The 20008-nt window shown below is 38.4% G+C and overlaps 1 protein-coding gene across 2 annotated transcripts; it reads left to right on the top strand.

Moving 5' to 3' along the window:
• Positions 1–1945: 1945 nt before the first annotated feature.
• bmp1b (bone morphogenetic protein 1b) lies at positions 1946–19946 on the top strand. Of its 2 annotated transcripts, none has more exons than XM_043250879.1 (20): positions 1946–2308; positions 5439–5537; positions 6148–6297; positions 6439–6556; positions 8469–8647; positions 8798–8903; positions 10945–11069; positions 11468–11583; positions 12155–12257; positions 12428–12544; positions 12635–12780; positions 14870–15065; positions 15143–15268; positions 16351–16511; positions 16599–16779; positions 17020–17145; positions 17934–18061; positions 18143–18356; positions 18434–18684; positions 18930–19946. In XM_043250879.1, the coding sequence occupies exons 1-20, from the start codon at positions 2173–2175 to the stop codon at positions 19062–19064; spliced, it is 2913 nt and encodes a 970-aa protein (XP_043106814.1). In that variant the 5' UTR covers positions 1946–2172; the 3' UTR covers positions 19065–19946. The 2 variants fall into 2 exon arrangements, with proteins under 2 accessions (XP_043106814.1, XP_043106813.1); XM_043250878.1 differs by having other exon boundaries at positions 16348–16511.
• The last annotated feature ends 62 nt before the right edge of the window (positions 19947–20008 follow it).

The raw sequence follows: 20008 nt of genomic DNA, 5'->3' as shown, positions 1-20008 counted from the left end.
CAAACTGCTTGACATAGGCCCAAAGATTCTTTGTTTGAAACAGAATCTTGTGGTGAGCCTTAAATTACTGTAATTTTTGAGCTCTACACAATTCCACCCCCTCGGGACGAAGCTTCAGCATAGACATGATAGAGAGGTTGTGGAACACGCTCGTAGTCAGAGATCATATGATTCGGTTTTCGGTTTTTTCTTTCTCTTCGGAGTGTTACAAGCTGATAGTGCATAGGTGAGATCCCTGAAGTTGCAAAGATTAAACTTTCAAAACCAAAGAGATATTCTTTATAAAAGTTATAATTGATCCACGCCCCCCTAAAGCAGCTGGTTAAACACGCCCCCACTTTACTACGTCACAGAGTGGGTTTATTTTCAATGTTTAGTAGGCCCAATGCAAGGCCAGGCTAACAAAAGGTACTAAGTCATGATAAAAAGTAATTGTGCCCCCACTGCATGCAACAAATGCATGGTTTGTAATGTGTTTTATTGTTTTGATGTCATAGCACCGGGACGAGGCATGACGTAGTCACCTCGCTTTTTTTGTAAGGATGGACTTTGTACAAATGGCCTTTTTCAGGAGGCGGGGCTTAGAGGAGAAACAAAAATGCACAGTATGTGAAAAATAATGCGTTAAAATCGCATAAAAAACACATTGCGTTACACCAAATACACAAAATAACGTTCTTTTTAGCAACATCATATGACCTCTTTAAAAGGTAAGGATCTTAATGACCAGCAAATCATTTTCTTGAACCATACAGAACCTTTTACGTTCTCCTATCACACGGCTATTTAACAATTCTGTGTCACTTCTGAATGATCAAAAGCGTTGTTTATCTCTGCAGGAGCGCGCGGGGCGCGGAGACCCTGCTCTGACGCGCGGCTAGAGGATGCGCCCAGGAGCGCTGCGTGCTTCGCGCTTTTGGAGGTTTTGCGGTTTGCTGTCATTTAAAAGCAGCGCCTGATGCCGGGAAGGTGTCCCTCGTTTCGGCGATCGGCCCGCTACTCGAACGGAACGTCCGGGCGTTCCCGATGGCCAGCGATCTGTATGATAAATAATACTTTTCGACTTGAATAGTGTTTAATAGTATTATGTAATTTATAGTGATGCTGCATGGGTGTACTCACTCAATTTTGACAGTGGATACAATACATAGGGATACAATTCCACAATGCTAATCGTGATGTTCATTATGGGTTTATTACAGGATATTTACAGTATGATTTAGTAAAAATAATACATTTTATGAACATGCCACACACAAGTACGCAAGCCTAACAAGGAGCGTGACAATTCTTTACAGAATTGCAATATGTTTTGTAGGCGACATGTATAATTTACATCTGCTTTATATTATATTATATTATATATATTTTTTAGTTTAATTGTGTTTATTTTACATGTTTGAAATAAAGTCTCAAACAACGTATTGTTTGTTTCTTTTTATTTAAAAACGTGGTTGGGACATTTTATCTTTTGCAGTGCTGAAACCATTTCAGCTTCAAATAAACATTATTTGACATTTTTTGTCCTAAAGTTATGTATTTATTATAAGGTCCTTAAAGAGTGAATTCAGCATTGAGGAAAAATAAGCACATTTATACTCAAAATAATAGGGTGTATTGCTTGTGTGGTTCAAAGTCACTCATAATTAATGTGTAATGTGCTTATATCACTAAACAAGCATGAAAATAGATATATATTTAAAGTGTACTAAATATAATTCAAGTACAATAACTACGCGTACATTTTTGCTACAACTAAAATACTCTTAGTACAAATAGTTTGTCCCAAACAGCACACTTTAAGTTAACTAATCATTAGCACACTTGCAGTATACTGACAATTAGCCCTGCTGCAAGTATATACTCGGTATACTGTTTTTTTTTTGGAGCGGGACGCACGAGCTCGCGCGTTCGCGTTCTCCCACACAAACGGGCTCAGGACGCTTAGTCCACTGACCTCCGATCTGTGATGCTGCTTAAAGCTGGCCCGAGTCCCGGGTATGTGAGCGAATCACTGGACTAGAATAAAGAAACTGAATAGAGCAAAGCCTCGCTTCTCTAAACCCGCCTTCCCGAGAGCTCCCATTTTCCCAAGTCCTTCCAAACTCCCACCGCGACCCGCAGCTCTCCGCCGGCTCCAGGTTCCCATCTACATCCGCACTCATTCCCGTCATGAAATCCCCGTGGACATGTTTGCTTGCGCTAAATCTTCTGCTTTTATTAACGATCGCTTTGAAAGTGGATTCAAACTATCACAAAAGGCTTGGGGACGGTGATGAAGTTGACTACAAGGACCCGTGCAAAGCTGGTAATATAATGCACAGTGTTTATAAACTTGATGAAACAAGAGTTAGTTTGCTTTTGCTGTTATTATGCTTTGTTTTTAATAATATATTGTTGTATTTGCGTTATCTGCTCAGCATCGTTTTGATTAAAACGTACGGTATTTTGCATAATGTTTTGTTTTCGATGAAAGTTGTTTTGTTTTGCTCAAAGATTGTAGGCTAATGTTTTGATTTACGTGTTTTTGTTTTGTTTAAAGTTGTTTTATTTTTAGTTTTGGTTAACGTTTTGTTTAATCCTAAACAGCTTTGTGTTATTTTGTTGTGCGTTGTTTGTGTTGCTTTGTTTTGTTTAGCTGTGTACTGCATGACAGCATGAGATCTGGGACAAGTGAATGGGATCCTGGTGGTTTGGCACCTCCCCCTAACCCGACACAGAAATCAGCATCCTCGGGCAGAGCACGCAGAACAAACCTTACCTAATTTACAGCACAAAATCGGCTTCACAAACACTTGGGTTACCCAAGCAAAATTTAACGGCCTGTAGAACTTTTAACTACGTCTCACAACAATTGAACCTTTTGTTAAAGCAATGGACAGGGCCATAAATAACTGCACTTTAAAAAAAAAAAGTTAAGCCAACTTAAGTTAACATTTTGGGGCAACCAGATTTTTGAGTTTTCTCAACTTAGTTTTCTGAGTTGAGAGAACTCAAATATCCGCTAAAGCTGGTTGCCCTAAAATTTCAAGTTGGTTTTAAAATGAGTTTTTACGGCGTGAATATAATCATATTGGTTATATTTCACCATACGTCACGCAAAGCTAAAAAGATTGAGAATCATAATTACCTTTATATGTTTTTTATTTCTTAAGAGCAAATTCATGATTACGTTAATGATTAATCGTGCTTAGAAAGTGATTTCCACCTGCTGACGTTACCTCTTAAACTGATTTTAAGCGCTCACCGAGAAATATGTATAAAGCTCACGATGTGATCAGTCAAATCGCAGTAGCGCAAAAAACAATCAAATGAGGGGTTTTGAATTTACATTTAAATAAGTCATATCTTAATCGGTATGTTTCTGACGGGCCTGCCCGGCTTTTCAGATGATTGTTCATTACTCTCACAGCATGGAGTTGGCTTCAGGCTGCCGAAACCTGTCAGGAATGTGGTTTGGCCCAAAGACTATTAAATTGAGACAGTTAATTTGTTGTTAACAAAGAGAAGTGTTGATTTGGGAAATTGCAAAAGGAACGACTACTGTGTTGCTGCCGCCTCTGAACTTGATTTCACTTTAATGACTAGCCGGCTCAAAAAGAACGTCGGATTGTTCGTCTGCAGGCCTCCGCCTGCATCCCTCTTTGCAGCATCTTTCAAAAATGAAGTAGTTTGGATTGTGAATAAGGCGATGGGAAAAGGTTAGCTCCGCAATTTAAAGGAAGCGAACCCCGAATTAGAAAATTAAACGATACTTTAAATGGCATAGAAAACCCAAATGCTGTTTATTTAAATACTGGATTTCCGATTAATTGTTTTCTTGTTTGTTTTCCTTTTATTATAAGGCTGCGAGGAACAGAAGCTCTACGTGGTATCTTCTGTTAACGTATTGACTTCCCGGTCAGTTTGACTGAGGTTTCGATGGCTTTTGTGCTTTGAGTTTTGAGCAAAACAGTAAGGAAGATGCCAAGAGTGACACATTGCAATTTATCTGTCAAACTGTTTAGACTGTAGGTTTAAATTTAACCTTTAATTGGAAACTGCATCACCTCAAAATTGGTTGAGCATATTTCTTCATGCATGTTCCGAGATTTGACAGCTTTGGACGAAAACCTTAAGGGTGGCAAAAACATGCTCACATTGTGTGTTGGGTTTGTTCAGCAAATGTTTCAAGCTTAATAAGATGTCCTGCCGGGCTAAAGCATCCCTGCTGCCACAGAGTACAATGAATTCTGCTGCTAGGTCACAAATCTCAGACATGATGAATGTTCATAGCCGCTCAAGCAAATTAATGACGTCTTTACAGGATATAAAGGATGACAAAATATATAAATGAAAGACCCTGTAATATAAAAACAAGGATTTATTACTTTTTATTTCATATTGAATCTTTGAATCTTTCATTACCATTTATTAAAATAATACATTTTATGGGAAGACAACAAGGTCACAGTTGACTCATTGCCATGTTCTGTACTTCTTAGAAATGTACTATATATTCGTTTTATTATCCCCTCACTATACCAAGTTTCTCTTGCTGTCAATAAGGTGTACGTTAAAACAGAAAAAAATGAAGTGGGTGCTATTGTCACAGAAATAATGACTTGTTATGAATTGTGTGAGAAAGCTTTAAGCACTTCACTTTCACAGAGACACATCTTAGCGTTCTTTAATGTTCTGTTCTGTGCTTTAACGTTGTCACTTTTCCATCCGTCTTTAAAGACTTTCATGTTTGCAAGAATGGTTTGTTTACCCAGTCATCGCTTATTTTTATTTTGAAAGTCTTTGTTTCTTCACTCATAGAAAATGTTTGCAATATGCAGACAGACGCTTTGGCTCAAAGATGGCCATGTCTTAAAGATTAAAGTTCAAATATAAGGATTGTAGTTTTTATCGCAATGCGGAATATTCGAGACACGCTAGAACAAATTTGCTCTAATAAGACGCCCTTAAGAAAATTACACTTTTGGTCATTGCAGAGTGCCCCTCCGTGCAATTGCTGCTCTGTAAATTCCTGGAAGATGCAAATTGTTTCTCTGAAAGACAACAGTTCATGCTTCTTAAGAATAGCTATTAAGTTATTATAAAGCAGTACATAGAATAATCCCTGTGTATTTGGAGTGCCCAGAAATATAAAGCGGGCAGAAAAAAGTCACTTTTCTTGATGTTGTTGCTGGTGTGTGGTTTCTTTTCATCATCTATGGGAGTGAGTCCATTAAAAGTCAGAGCTGAGACTGAAATACACGTTGCAGCTGTGACTTCAGAGGGCTACCCTGACTTTAAATGTATGACCCCGGGTTTATTTTCCGGGGACCTGTGCACAGCTCCATTAAGCTGGGCTAAATGCTCCTCGCTACGGCGAGGTGTTTCTTCAGTTGCAGAGGGTTGCGTGATGCCTGCAAAGCTCACCTTGTATGTGTTCTCGTTCTTTGTTTTAGCCGCTTTTCTGGGCGACATAGCCTTAGACGAAGAAGACTTGCTCCTGCTTAAAGCCAGATACATGGACATTAAGAAGAACTTCTCTATACCTGATTCAGGTGAGAACGACTGCTGCCATGCAATTATATTCAGTGCTACTTGGTAACTGTAGCGCAATATAATAAAGTGTTTGTTACAGCATTTGTTAATGCTTGAAGCTTTAACCTTGAACCTGTCGTTATTTCACATTTAAAATGATATTGATATGAAATGGTATTCAGTAAAAATGTATTTTAATCATATCGGTGTAGTTAAGTAGTTAAGCAATGTTACCAAATGCAACCTTATTGTAAAGAGCTACTGTATATGGTCTATAACAAAATGAATGTGAAGAGCTGCTCAGACTAGAACAACAAATCTGCTCAACTGGATAGAAAAGTTTCTGCTCTCCGTTTAATCTCGATAAGAAATGTCTGAGATATTAAAGAGGTGGTAATGATATGCCAAAATGATTTTTTGAAGGTTTTTTCACAATAAATAGTTTTTAATTTGATGTTATTATGTAATATGATAAATAAGTAAAGAAAAAATAATCCTGTTCACGTCTACGTGATAAGTTACTTCAAAAGTAATCTAAAAGTAATCCAAATATAAACAGGTTTTTTATAACGGAATACATTGCATAATTTACATCATGGCACTTGTAGAAAAATGTTGTCTTTTCCCTAGCAAACAGATCCTCAGCTAATGGCGATGCAAAGGACGACCCAGTTTTGGCCGGTCAAAGGCTCCTACGCGGACGGAGAGCAGCCACCGCCAGACCTGAGAGAGTTTGGCCGGATGGCATAATACCCTATGTTATTAGCAGCAACTTCAGCGGTAAGTCTGCATATACGTTATTATTTTATCTTTTGTTTTCTTAAAATATGAATATCCTTTACAACTTGTCAATATAGGCAGCTGGTGCGCCAACTCGAAGTGTTATCCAGTTTTTTACTGATACAAACTACACCTCTGTAGGCAGCCAGCGAGCCATTTTCAAGCAGGCCATGCGTCATTGGGAAAAACACACTTGTGTGACATTCACTGAAAGAAGCACAGAAGAGAGCTACATCGTTTTTACCATCCGGCCTTGTGGGTGAGTTCACGTTCTGCCCGTCTCTGGGGGGAGACGTCTGTTGCTCACCGGTAATGTCCCTCTACATATGGATTATTCCAGTTTCTCCCTCAATCCCCGATGCACAGAAACGCACCTCCCCGCCAGCACTCAAAAGCTCCAATCTTTTCGGCAGTTTTTTTTTATTTGGCTTTCTATAGGCATCGACTGCACAAACAGGTTTTCTTCTAGAGCAAATCTGGCTCCCTGCAGAGAGCGCTCCAGTGTTGTTCTTTTTTTTTTCCCCCGGGTAATGCTCTTTTTTTCTGATAGCGCTCTTTCCTATTTTTAGTGCATCTTTTATTGAGTCGCTGTGAATTGACATTTACAACACATTTTACAGGATATTTAACGAGAATCGATTTGACTACTAATGCATCCAGAACTAATGGGAACTAATGGGAAGTCAGTGTTCAGGATTTAGGCTGTTGGTTAAAGTTATTCATGATATTGTGAAACATTATCGCAATTTACCATTTTAAATGTAATTTATACCTGTGATAAAAGCTGAATTTTCATCGTCATTACTCCAGTCTTCAGTGCCACATGATATTTTTAATATGCTTATTTGCTGCTCATGAAACATTTTTATTTGATTAATGTGATAAACAGTTGTGCTGCTTACACAGATTATGTTTTTCAAGACACCTAGATGGAAAAATCTTAAAAATAGTCAGTCTTTCATAGTCTTTCTTGATCAATTGAATGTAATTAGTATTTGATTGAGCGCCTAACAACCACTCAGTACATCTTAGGAACTGCATAGCAACAACCTGACAGCCATTGACGTCTGCACCAGTTAAACTTAGCTTTCTCGTAGTTTCTAGTACAATATTTGTTTTTTTATCAAACAGCTTACAACCCAGTTTGAATGATTGACTGTTAGTAAAAAAGATGGGCCTTGCAGAAGCCACGTCGCTACACCACAGTTGCCATTGTATCTTTTGTGACAAAAATATCCTTGACTGGATTCAGTCTGCACAAAGCCTTACTTTTTCAGCAGAGGCATATCCTTACCTCAAGGTTTGAATGACTAGCATTTGGTGCATTCAGCTCATTGTGTGTCTCCTTTGAACTGAACGAAACATTGCTGGACTTTGATAAATCAAAAGGACGAACGATGAAGGATGAACCCGATGGTCGTCATGCTTCCCCAGACATATAGAATGTTTTCCACGTGCCGTGTATTTTCTCCATTTCTACATGAGATGCATTTTTAACTGTCTTGTCTCACCAAGAATGTTTATTTATTGAAGCCCGTTTCTGCCGACTCAAAACAAATCATGCATAAACGTAAAATTATTGTAATTTCAGCATTTACTAATGTATTTTTACAATCACAAATTTTGTTTGTTAACATTATTTAATGCACTGTGAATTAACACGGACAAACAACTAACATTAACAAAGATTAATTAATAGTATAATAAATGCATTGTTCATTGTTTGTTCATGTTAGTTAATACTTTAAAGGCATAGTTCACCCAAAAATCTGCTGAACACAAAGATATTTTTTTTTAAGTTTGTAACCAGGCTGATTTGGGTCACCATCGACTTCCATAGCATTTTTATTTTCTACTATGGAAGTCAATGGTGACCCAAAATAGCCTGGCTACAAACTGTCTTCATAATATCTTCCTTCATACGGGTTTGGAACTACTTGAGGTTGAGTAAATGATGACAGAATTTTTGGGTGAACTATCCCTTTAAGTAGATGTTAACGGATGTCACCCTATTTTAAAATGTTACCGACTTGTTTAATGCTGTTTCTGCAACAGTGAAGAAAGTTAAACACAAACTAAACATTCATTTTAACGTTTGCTTTCAAATTGTGTCTGCAAAAGAGGTCCAAAAGTGTTTTCTAAGTCCTGGTTGGCTTTGTTTTTAAAAAAAGGTGCTGCTCATTTGTCGGGCGGAGAGGTGGAGGTCCCCAGGCTATATCTATCGGGAAGAACTGTGACAAGTTTGGCATCGTGGTGCATGAACTCGGTCATGTCATTGGATTCTGGCATGAGCACACACGACCCGACCGGGACGAGCATGTCGATATATTTAGAGAGAACATCCAGCCAGGTACATTAACTTCTACTACATACAACTCTAGAGTGATTTCTAATACTCCTGTATATGCATATAGTTGCCAAAATTATTGCTTTCAAACCCAGGATGATTCCTGCGTTAGATTCAGCAGAAATGTGATGAAGCCTATGTTGCACTTTACAGGTCAGGAGTATAATTTCATAAAGATGGAGCCAGATGACGTGGATTCTCTTGGAGAGGTTTACGACTTTGACAGTATCATGCATTACGCCAGAAACACCTTTTCCAGGTTTGGATTCATGAGTTTAATGTAACCTGTACACTAGTAGATATTTATATTTTTTAGAGATAATTGGATACTATATAACATATACTGAAAATATTTGGTGTAGAAACAACTTTCAATCAATTGCTAGTGTGTATTGTATTGCACAGATGCATCCTAGTTGTCTCAAATGAAGGACAACATTATATAAAATCTTTTTTATTTTACGTTGTATGAATGAATGCAGTTTCTGCTGAATACCACTTCAATCTCAGGGATTGAGGACATAGGGCTCTCACAGACTGCTGACTAACCTGTTGTTAGTGGCTTGGGGAGGGAGATCCAGCCAGCTGCTTTAAGGGGGCCCGTTGTTTAGGACAAGCAGGAAGGAATTCAGACAGGGAGCCAAGGCTGAAGTGCAGATAGACTTTTAGGTAGAGTGTGCTTTGGTCAGTTGTTTTGGGTCTCACAAAGCTGCTCTGAATTGACCGTGATGAAAACTCGCAAACAGTTTGGAAACAGTGAGGATAACGTCGATGTAGTCCACACCGGAATGAATCCAGGACGTTGTGGTCAGCTTCTGTGAAAAAGTCACATTACACTGTCCTGCATTAGTCAGCATTCCAATTGAATTGAATTGAATTGAATTTAAGGAGTTCCTTAATGATATCATGCACAGTCAGTAAAAAGGTACAAAACTGAGATGGTACTCTTTCAAAATATTCTATTATATAATTCAGAAGTACTAGTATGAACCTATAAGGTACTATTTAGGGGTATATATGGTACAAAGATGTACCTTTTAGCTGTGACAACTTTGTATCTTTTTTTTTCTGAGTGTGTGGATATTGTTTTGATCAAAACGCTTGCAGTTAGTGTCTTCTATATCTCCTAACAGCCGGAGTCTGAGAAAAACTTCACATCAATTAGTAACGCAGTGGTTTGTGGGAAGCTGGCATGGTTTCTCTGTGATTGTTATTTTTAGTGTTTTGCAAAGTGGCCCCTCTCCTTCTGGCCTCTAGAGCAAGAATATTCACATTGTGCGGTTTTACCTCTAGAATTTTGCAGTCGGGGGATCCTGGATTCAGGCCAAAACAAATAAAGCTCTTCCAGGCTTTTTGTCCCGGACAATCGCAGGGCTAGAGTACCGTTGTTCTCTGGCATGCAGGGTGGGCTCCGGGGAGTCGCAGTCCGGCGAGGCACTGCTTTTAAAGTCCACTCTGACCGTCCACATGCTGGTCATTCAGGGTGCTGTCGTCATGGGAACTGGACGAGAGAATTGCAGTGAATAAACGCCAGTCAAATGTGATTTATATTTGATTGGTGCAAGCTGGATCTCTGATGTCATTACCATGTACAGTGGTCCTAAAATGTATTTGGATACACATCAGGTTTACTAAAACCCAATCCATACATTATTTTTGAAAACGTAATCAAAATAAATATGTTCTAATGAAATGAATTATTTAAAAAATTGTATTTCAGCAAGATTTTCAAGTTGAACTAAAACTAGTTTAACTACGTATTTAAAAAAATATATATAATAAATTAAAACCGTATTAGTCTAACTGTAAAAACGAATAAAAATAACTAACAGCAAAATTATTCACATGAAAACTAAAAATATGAAAGATATAAACAAACTTAATAGCATATAAATTTTATGAAAACAAGACTTTTTAAAACATCACAAGAATAAATACGTTTTTCAAAAATAAAATAATAATCATTTTTGCAATGCAATAATATTCCAAAAAAATTTTTACTGTGTTTTGTCAGTAGACAGTTGCTGTTCCAACTGTGTGTTGTTTTTTAATCAAATAAACACAGCCTTTAATTGATAAACTAATGCATGTAAAACTGACTATTTGTAATGGAGTTCTACCACCATCAGCCAAAAACCTTCATAACATGGTCTCTTTCAGCGCTGCCTCAATATATGTTATGATTTTTCAAATGCATTCTCCTTACATCTGTGTCTTAGACCCTCTAAAAGGCACGGCGCTCGGTTGTTCACTCACAAATAATTGCGGAGCTGTTTCTTTTGTGCTTTTGTGAAAAACAGGGGCATCTATCTTGATACCATGCTGCCAAAGTATGAAGTTGATGGAGTCCGACCTCCCATCGGGCAGCGAACGAGGCTGAGCAAAGGGGACATCGCTCAAGCTAGAAAATTATACAAGTGTCCAAGTAAGTGATTCAGGTATCTTCGCGCTCTCTTGCCAAGCTGTGTTGCCTTTGTGCAGCCAATCTTTCATCACCGCACGACCGTTTGAACAAGCAGCCAGATTTTTCGATTTCCTTCTTGTCTGGCTTCCAAAATTCGGAGTGTTTTTGATAGATGCATCTGCGACTTTGACATCGGTTCAGTTATCCTTGTACAGCTGTACCATCATCCCTAGAACATTTGCTTTTCCAGTCGTCTCCTTTAATCTCAGCTTGTTCCCACTTCAGAACAAAAGCGTGATCCCCAAATCTGACCTTAGCATCTGGAAAACTCCTACTGTTTTCCAATAAGAAGATCCGGTTTCCAGGTCAAGCATCTGTGCGTTCGCCTCGATGAGGTTTCGACTCTGGTTTGTGCGCAGGATGTGGCGAGAGCCTTCAGGACAGCACTGGAAACTTCTCCTCCCCTGGGTTCCCTAATGGATATGCTGCATATCTTCACTGTATATGGAGGATATCGGTCACGCCTGGGGAGAAGGTAGAGGAACTTGATGAAGGATCGTACGCATGAGCTCACAGACAGATGTCCAACCTCACATATCATTAAAACCGTATTGTTTTATTTCTTTCTAATTTTTTTTTGTAATAAAGGAAACAATGAATAAAAACCACTCACTTTTTAGAATGATTTCATCAGATGCTGAAGACTAACGTAATGCTGCTGAAAATTCAGCTATGCATCGCAACTTTTGTTTGAAACTTTTTGATCAAATAAATGTTACGCTACAGACTTTGCGCTGTTTATAATTTGCTTTTTGACAAACCATTTAATCAATTAATCAACACCACTGCTGAGGAGGCCCTGGTTGGCTTGACTTAAGTGGAGGCGGGGCTAATTTGCATATTCACTAGATCCGCATAGTAAATAAGGCAGAGGTGTAGAGTTACATTCAAGCTATTTTAAGGCAAGACAAAATTAGTAAAAACATTTAGATAGATGATCAGAGATGAGTTTTAAGGGCTGCTGACTTTAAGAACAGTAGTCTAGGTAACTTTTTTTGACTTACAACCTCTCGTCCCCTTTGTCTATGTTTCGTTCTCTTTGTTAGATCATTCTTAACTTTACTTCAATGGATCTGTACAGAAGTCACTTGTGCTGGTACGACCACGTGGAGGTCCGTGACGGATACTGGAGAAATGCTCCTTTGAAAGGTTCTCGTGTTTAATCATTCGCGTATTTCTTTGTCTTAAATGCTTAATCGTTGTTTTTGGATGAATAGAAGCTGTTTTTTGAATGACATCAATGATCAATAGATCAATGAATATTCAGTCAGAAAGAAAGTGGAGCCCCATCTTTGATCGGTTTGTCGCGTTTGCTTCAGGCCGTTTTTGTGGAGACCAGCTACCCGAGGCCATCGTGTCCACCGACAGTCGACTGTGGATTGAATTCAGCAGCAGCAGTAATTGGGTTGGGAAAGGCTTCTCTGCTGTCTATGAAGGTATAAATCCACTGATCGCCAGCTGAAAGGCTCATCTATTCCCCCGAACTGATGTAGAGTTAATACGTGATGTCCTGTCCACCTATTTAGCTATTTGTGGAGGTGAAGTGAGACGAGACAGTGGACAGATCGAGTCACCCAATTATCCTGATGATTATCGGCCTAATAAAATGTGCACATGGAAGATCATCGTGCCCCAGGGGTTTCATGTGGGCCTCGTCTTCCAGTCATTTGAGGTAGGGTGCGCAAGTCTTGTGTTTGTTATTGTCTTGTGATGTCCTATAACTAGCATCAGATAGCAGTGTGTGAGAGCACAAAAATATACTGTGCATTACAAGGCTTCCCAGGAAATGCTGTCGTCTGTACATGTGTGTCCTCGTGATTACTGTGGTTGAAATGGACAGAATACTTCTTAATTAATGAAGCAAAATTAAATGAGAAAGTATCAGTTAATTTGCATGTGCCTGGTCATCACCGTTTCACATAAATAGGTTAAACAGAATATTCTGCTCTATTCTCTTTACTCTATTCTATATATATTCAATATATATATATATATATATATATATATATATATATATATATATATATATATATATATATATATATAATAGAAATAATTTTGCATTGCTACATGTGTCTTTATCATATCTTTTAATTAATTTAATGCATTCTTGTTGAAAAATTTAGCACATTTTTTAATAATTTATAATAATTTTATAATATATAGTGATATATAATATATAGTTATCCGCCGTGCCTTGTTTTCGCCACTTGATGGCGCCAAATTCCCTGTCTCTCAGCTAATTAGGTTTATAAGTCCCAGCCTTGTCTAGTTAGCTTCCCTATTTAAGTGGCTCTCTTTTTGTTGTTTGTGTTTGGTTGTTTTCGCTTGCTGGTGCCTTTTTGGCTTATCTGTGATTTCCATTGAATGTCTCTTTTTCATCGAGTCTTTGCTCCAGGACTTCTGACACTTTTGTCTATTCTTACGAGAGATTAGTTTGCCCTTTGGAGTACTTTTTTCTGTTTGGACTGTAATTTTTGCCCTGGAAATAAAAGACATACTACTATTTTTTTTTTTTTTTTTTTTTTTTTTTTTTTGTATTTTGCAATACGACCCGCTTTTCTTTTTCGGTTTTGTTCGTTCTCTGTAGCATAGATTTTTTATTATTTAGACTATAAAAAATAGACTTGTTGGCTGACTTCTGCCTCGATGTATGTGTAAGTTGGCCAGGCTCACTTTTGCTGAAGAGCATGTTGTCTGGAGAAAAGAGAACCCGTTTAAAGGCAACTTTAGTAATTACAGCAAGTTTATTTGGGCAAGATGGGGAAACATAGGACTTTAGTTCAGTGTTAAAATGGGAAAAGGAAATGTCATGGTTTGGGGGATGTTTTCTTCAGCAGAAGTTTGGGTCTCTTATACAGATAACATGGCAGAGTGAATACAAATGTTAATCAGAACCTTCTCGGCAAAAGCGGAACCTTTCCTACAAGCATCAGCCTGCAATTTTCATGCAAAACAGGTGACATGGTAAAATAATGAAATGGTCAGCCCACAGACCTGATCTAAATTCGGACTGAAAGTCTCTGGAAAGTCCTTAATGATAATGTTTTGGCAAAAATGAAAGAATAGACCAAGAACACACCAGCAAATAAATATAAAATAGTTATGTCTTGAGGTCACAGATGTGCTAAAGCCATCCAACGCAAGGCAATTTTTTTGTCAAAATGCCTTTTGTCCAACGTTATTTTTACAGCTAATATTCCTTACCATTTTGAGTAATGAATAATTCAAGAGAAAATCAAGTATCTAGCCTATAGACTGTAATTTTCATTTCCACTGTACATAGTTTCAGAAAAAGAGTACTTTAGTACTTTTAGCTTGATATTAACTGAAGTTAGCTCGATCTTTGTTTGAGTAAAACACTTTTTAAGAAGTTATTAGAATTATTAAATTAATATTTGTATATAGTTTTTAATTATGGTTATTGCGTATGTCAAAATAAAAATGTTTTCCTTTATTTATGCATGACTAAAAGAATTATGAAAACGTTTATTTAAAATATAATAAAAATGTACCCACAGCTTCTGATATGTTATTTCGCAATTATGCACTTTTCATTCTTTACGGATGAGAAAGGGAGAGCTGAATTGGTAAATGTCACGAGGTGTTAGTCATCGCAGAGCTGAATACATAAATCAATGAAATTATTAGCACTTCTGACAAGTCAAGCATTCTTATGTTGTTTCTTATTGATTTTTCGGACAGAGAGGTGCCAAAAGTAACATTTCCGTTATTACCCTTTTCTCTGCATTTACATTTAGATCGAAAAACATGACAACTGTGCGTACGACTACCTGGAACTGCGAGACGGCGATTCTGAAAACAGCCCGCTACTGGGCCGCTTCTGCGGCTACGAAAAACCAGACGATGTCAAGAGCAGCTCCAACCAGCTGTGGATGAAGTTCGTATCTGACGGCTCCGTGAACAAAGCTGGGTTTGCGGCTAATTTCTTCAAAGGTGACACTCCTGAATTAATGATTGCCTGCTTCGGCTCCCGTGTGTCCTTCTGATCGTGAGTTTTGTTTGTAATGCAGAGATTGACGAATGCTCCAGGCCTGATAACGGTCACTGTGAGCAGCGCTGTGTGAACACCCTGGGCAGCTACCACTGCGCCTGCGACCCTGGATACGAGCTCGCTGCCGACCGCCGGAGCTGTGCAGGTGATGGCAAAACCTGTTGAAGGAAAAACCCACCTCCTTGCACTTTTTGTGCAACTGCACATTTTTAAGAGAAACTTCCGCTGAGTTGCACAGGTTCAATACGTAAACCCTGGCACGTTTATCACATTGATATAGATGTTCTGCTGTGTTTTTATAAGGTTAAATTAGGCCTGTCGCAGTGATCAGTATATCGATGTACACCTCGTTTTTGGTGATGCAAAAAATGACAAATGATAAAGTCACGAGGTGCTAGTTACATTTTTTTAAATCCTTCTACAAAAGTTGAATATACATATATGGCCTTGTTTAGGGATCTGTGCAATAGTGTGCACCCTTAATTGTAGAGAATAAAATATAAAAATCTCCATAAGTTATTTTTTCTACTATTTAATCAAGGTATCTAACTTAATTTCCATGATCTAAAAATTTTTAGGAATTAAATGTTTGTTGTCAGTTGAAAGTGTGTATGCCTTATTGCGTTATTATGCTGTTACATCATGATTATGCATCCAGTGGTCTTATTACAATAATATTGCTTATCACAGTTATTTATGGTGCAATATATCGCACAACAAAAAGCTGTTATCATGACTGGGGACAAAAAAAAAATGTGATGATCAATAAAGGACTATTGATTTAGCCAACAGTGCTTGAATACATCGCACAAGAAAACCAGAGCACACAGAAATGAGAGAAATTAGAGACTTCTCCACTCGTGTTAGGAGCTCTCCGTTGAGATTGATTTTCTTGGCAAGGATAACAACAAAGGCACTTGACTTATTATAGGAATATGGAGTTCTAAAAGGCGTCTTGGTTTTGGCGCCACTCGTGCATTCATTAAACCAAGCAAGCTTTCAGCTCTTTCTTTGTTCATGAATGAGGAGCATTTTTGCATTACATGGAATTTGCCATTCCAAGCCATGAAGTGTTTACAAATTAGTTATGTTTGTATTCAGTTTTCGGTTTTTAAAATTATGTCGCTGAAAGATTTCTGTTATATATGTATATATATGTCTCTCTGCTTGCTGGCTTGGCATTTAAGACAGCCGCATGATAACCTCTCCTCCATCTGATCCCAGCAGCTGCCTGTGGTGGATTCATCTCCAAACTCAATGGCTCCTTCACTAGTCCAGGATGGCCTCAGGAATACCCTCCTAACAAAAACTGCGTGTGGCAGCTCATTGCCCCGGTGCAGTATCGCATCACTCTGCTTTTTGATGCCTTTGAGATCGAAGGGAACGATGTAAGTTGACTACGTGACTTATAACAAGGCCGACAAGACCAAATAATCTGACTTCAACGACCGTGTAATGAGCTCCTCTGTTGGCAGGTATGTAAATATGATTACGTCGAGGTACACAGCGGTCTGTCCACAGATGCAAAGCTTCACGGGAAATTCTGTGGCACAGAGAAACCAGAGGCGATCACGTCCCAACTCAACAGCATTCGCGTTGAGTTCAAATCAGACAACACCGTGTCCAAGAGAGGCTTCAAAGCTCAGTTCTTTTCTGGTGAGAACGACGTACTCAGATGTTTCAGATAGCCTTTAATTTTCTTTCTGAAAGAATCCTTTATGTCTTTCTGTCCTTCACCTTAACAAATATCGCATTTACAGTCATTTAAAATACAGTGGAATCCTGTGGGTTTGTGCAGAAATGTCAAATGTTGCAGACTCCTGTTATACAGTATATGCAGTTATATAATAATGAGGTATGTAATAATAGTAATGCATTTCGTTTTTTCTCTGGCAGACATGGACGAATGTTCTAGGGAGAATGGAGGTTGCCAGCATGAGTGCGTGAACACGTTTGGGAGCTACAGCTGTCAGTGTCGCAGCGGCTTTGTGCTGCACAGCAATAAACATGACTGCAAAGAAGGTTTGGCTTCACATCACAGTAAAAGTCATTCCTGTATTGGAAAATACTGAAAAACCGATTAGAAATGTAAAAGAAATATTATTTGGTCAATCTGAAACGCATTGAGGTTTTGGTGTGTAATACTTCGATGCTCTGTATTCTTTATATAGGTACTGATAAGTTAAACGTTTTTTTTTTTTTTTTTTTTTTTGCAGAGTACAGTTTTGTTATCGCTCCAAGGCTGACCTGAGTGCACAAAAAGCAAAATTTTGAAAAGCAGAACTCTTTTAAACTGAATTTAAAAGGGATAGTTTAACTAAAAATAAATAGATGGCGCCATTTGCTCACCATCAAACTGTTCCAAACCGATAAAAAGCGTTGGTTAATCTTAAAAAAAATCTGATTAAGATATTTTTAATAAATTCTGAAAGGGGTCTGTTCCTCTGTTAAAGAAGGTAAAGATCCAAGTCACAAAGGCCTTGTAAAATGAATCCATATGAATTTCATGAAATATTTATCACATTTTATATGTAGTTAGATTTGCACTCTCGGAAAAAAAGGTACAAAAGCTATCGCTGGGGCTGTACCTTTTTAAAAGGGTACATTTTTGTACCTATTAGGTTTGAATATGTACACTTAAGTATTAAATGTATATTTAACCCTTTAGGTACAAACGTACCTTTTGAAAAGGTGACAGCTTTACCTTTATTTCTAAGAGTGTAGAATTAAAATAAGACATAAGCTAATATATTTTATGTTATGTCTTAGTCTTCACAGCAATCGTTTATATCTTGGATTTGTGCTTTCAGTGGGCTGCGATCAGGCCATTACCAGTGTTTCTGGAATCATCACAAGTCCTAACTGGCCAGATAAATACCCCAGCAAGAAGGCCTGCACATGGACCCTATCCACCACCCCAGGCCATCGCATTAAACTGGTGATTGCATCAATCAGACAAAATGAGTGGTTAAAGATAGAATATATGGTTATGCTCAAATTGGATTCTCTCTATTCTCAGGCTTTTGAGGAGATTGACATGGAAGCTCATGAAGAGTGTGCTTACGACCACCTGGAGATATATGATGGCCCAAATGGCAGAGTAACCAGTTTGGGTCGCTTCTGTGGGAGTAAAAAGCCATCGCCTGTCATTTCCAGCGGCAATAGCATGTTCCTGCGCTTCTTCTCGGATAACTCTGTGCAGAAGAGGGGTTTTAAGGCCTCTCATTCAGCAGGTATTTTTTTGTCTGGTCCTGAGGATCTCCGTAATAAACGTTTGATTTCAGTAACCGATGTCCTCTCTTGTTCTCAGAGTGCGGCGGTAGTCTGAAGGCAGATATAAAGACCAAGGATCTGTATTCCCACGCACAGTTTGGTGACAATAACTATCCCGGGGCTTCCGACTGCCAGTGGGTGATCTCAGCGGAGAAGGGCTACGGGGTGGAACTCATCTTCCACATATTTGAGACCGAGGAGGAAGCTGACTGCGGTTATGATTATGTGGAGTTGTTTGATGGCGCTGATGTCAAAGCGCCCAGGCTGGGGCGTTACTGTGGGTCTGGGGTAAAGCAAAAACTTAACATCTTTCTTAAACAATATTTATTAGTCTATACCAGGGGACATCAAACTTGATCCTGGAGATCCTGCAGAGCTTAGCTCCAACAAGTTTTAAACTATTCTTTGTAAGACTTTAATTAGCGGCTTCAAGTATGTTTGATTAGGATTGGAGCCCTCCAGGACCAAACTTGATGAGCACTGGTCTATACCTTCTACAGTACCACAATTTATATGTCTTTTATCATTTATAGCCGCCAGAGGAGATCTACTCAGCCGGTGATGCCATTGTCATCAAATTTCACTCAGATGACACCATCAACAAGAAAGGTTTCCACGTTCGGTACACAAGCACCAAGTTTCAGGACACCTTGCACTCTAGTAAGTGAGTTCATCGTGCCAGAAGCGCTCTGGAGAACATATCAGCCAGGGGGCTCTAATAACTCCTGCGGACCTGTGTTAGTGATGCCACCCGAGGCCCTGTGTTCCCTCCCCTCCAGACTGCAAAGAAGAAGATATAGTGGTACCAAACCCCCTTCAAAAAGCTGGGAGGACAAGCTTGATGCAGGGATATGGCAACATAATTTGTTTTGACGTACTTCAAAGGATCCATTAAACTCTAAAGGAACATCTGAGTGGCATATAATATCCGTATGAAGAGCTTTGCTGACTGAAAGTCAAGGAGGAAGGATAAATTAGATTCCCTGATGTCCCTGATGCACTTTTGCCTCCTAGAGATCTCTTCAGTTCCTCAAAGGCTAGAATCTTTTAGATGATTATTTTCTTGAAATGAAATAATGAAATGCACAAATCATAATTCTTTATTGCCACACCTCTAGATGGTGGTATTGAGTTTGGAAATATCTAAAATATCATTCAGTGGTAATTACAAGGTTTTGTAAAAAGCAATTTTAGCACTATTTGTTACATGAGAGTTTTATCGAACGTTGTATGATTATTTAGGCTACTAGACTTAAATTATATGGCATTAAATTGTCCACCTGAAGCAATGAGCTGTAAGATAAAATTGTTAATGCAACTAATAAACATGTGAGAGGACGTTTACTTCTTTGTACTTTTGACTTTGTGTATAAAGACACTATGACTGAGTGTATGAGCACACAGAACAAACTATCGGAAATCTTGGTCGTTTGAAACTACGTTTTGCCCATAATGATGGTAGTCCTGTTTGGTTGTTTAATTTTGAAGTTGTATTTTTTTTTTTTATCCTTTTTAAATAAATTTTAGTTGACGTGCATGATTTATTTACAGCAGTGTACCATACTTTGCGTTATTCACTTTGTAATTGCAGGGTGTTTATTACATAACCTTC

This window comes from Puntigrus tetrazona, chromosome 10 (assembly GCF_018831695.1).
Source record: "Puntigrus tetrazona isolate hp1 chromosome 10, ASM1883169v1, whole genome shotgun sequence".
Lineage (NCBI taxonomy): Eukaryota > Metazoa > Chordata > Actinopteri > Cypriniformes > Cyprinidae > Puntigrus > Puntigrus tetrazona.
The sequence above is the reverse complement of the archived record's forward strand: the minus strand, read 5'-3'. Positions and strand labels throughout refer to the sequence as shown.

Excerpts from the sequence above, each read along its gene's own strand:
- bmp1b (XM_043250878.1), top strand. The coding sequence starts at position 2,173 with ATGAAATCCCCGTGGACATGTTTGCTTGCGCTAAATCTTCTGCTTTTA. Across the intron at positions 5,538-6,147 it reads CTTCTCTATACCTGATTCAG|CAAACAGATCCTCAGCTAAT; the intron begins GTGAGAACGACT and ends TCTTTTCCCTAG. Across the intron at positions 17,146-17,933 it reads TAAACATGACTGCAAAGAAG|TGGGCTGCGATCAGGCCATT; the intron begins GTTTGGCTTCAC and ends TTGTGCTTTCAG.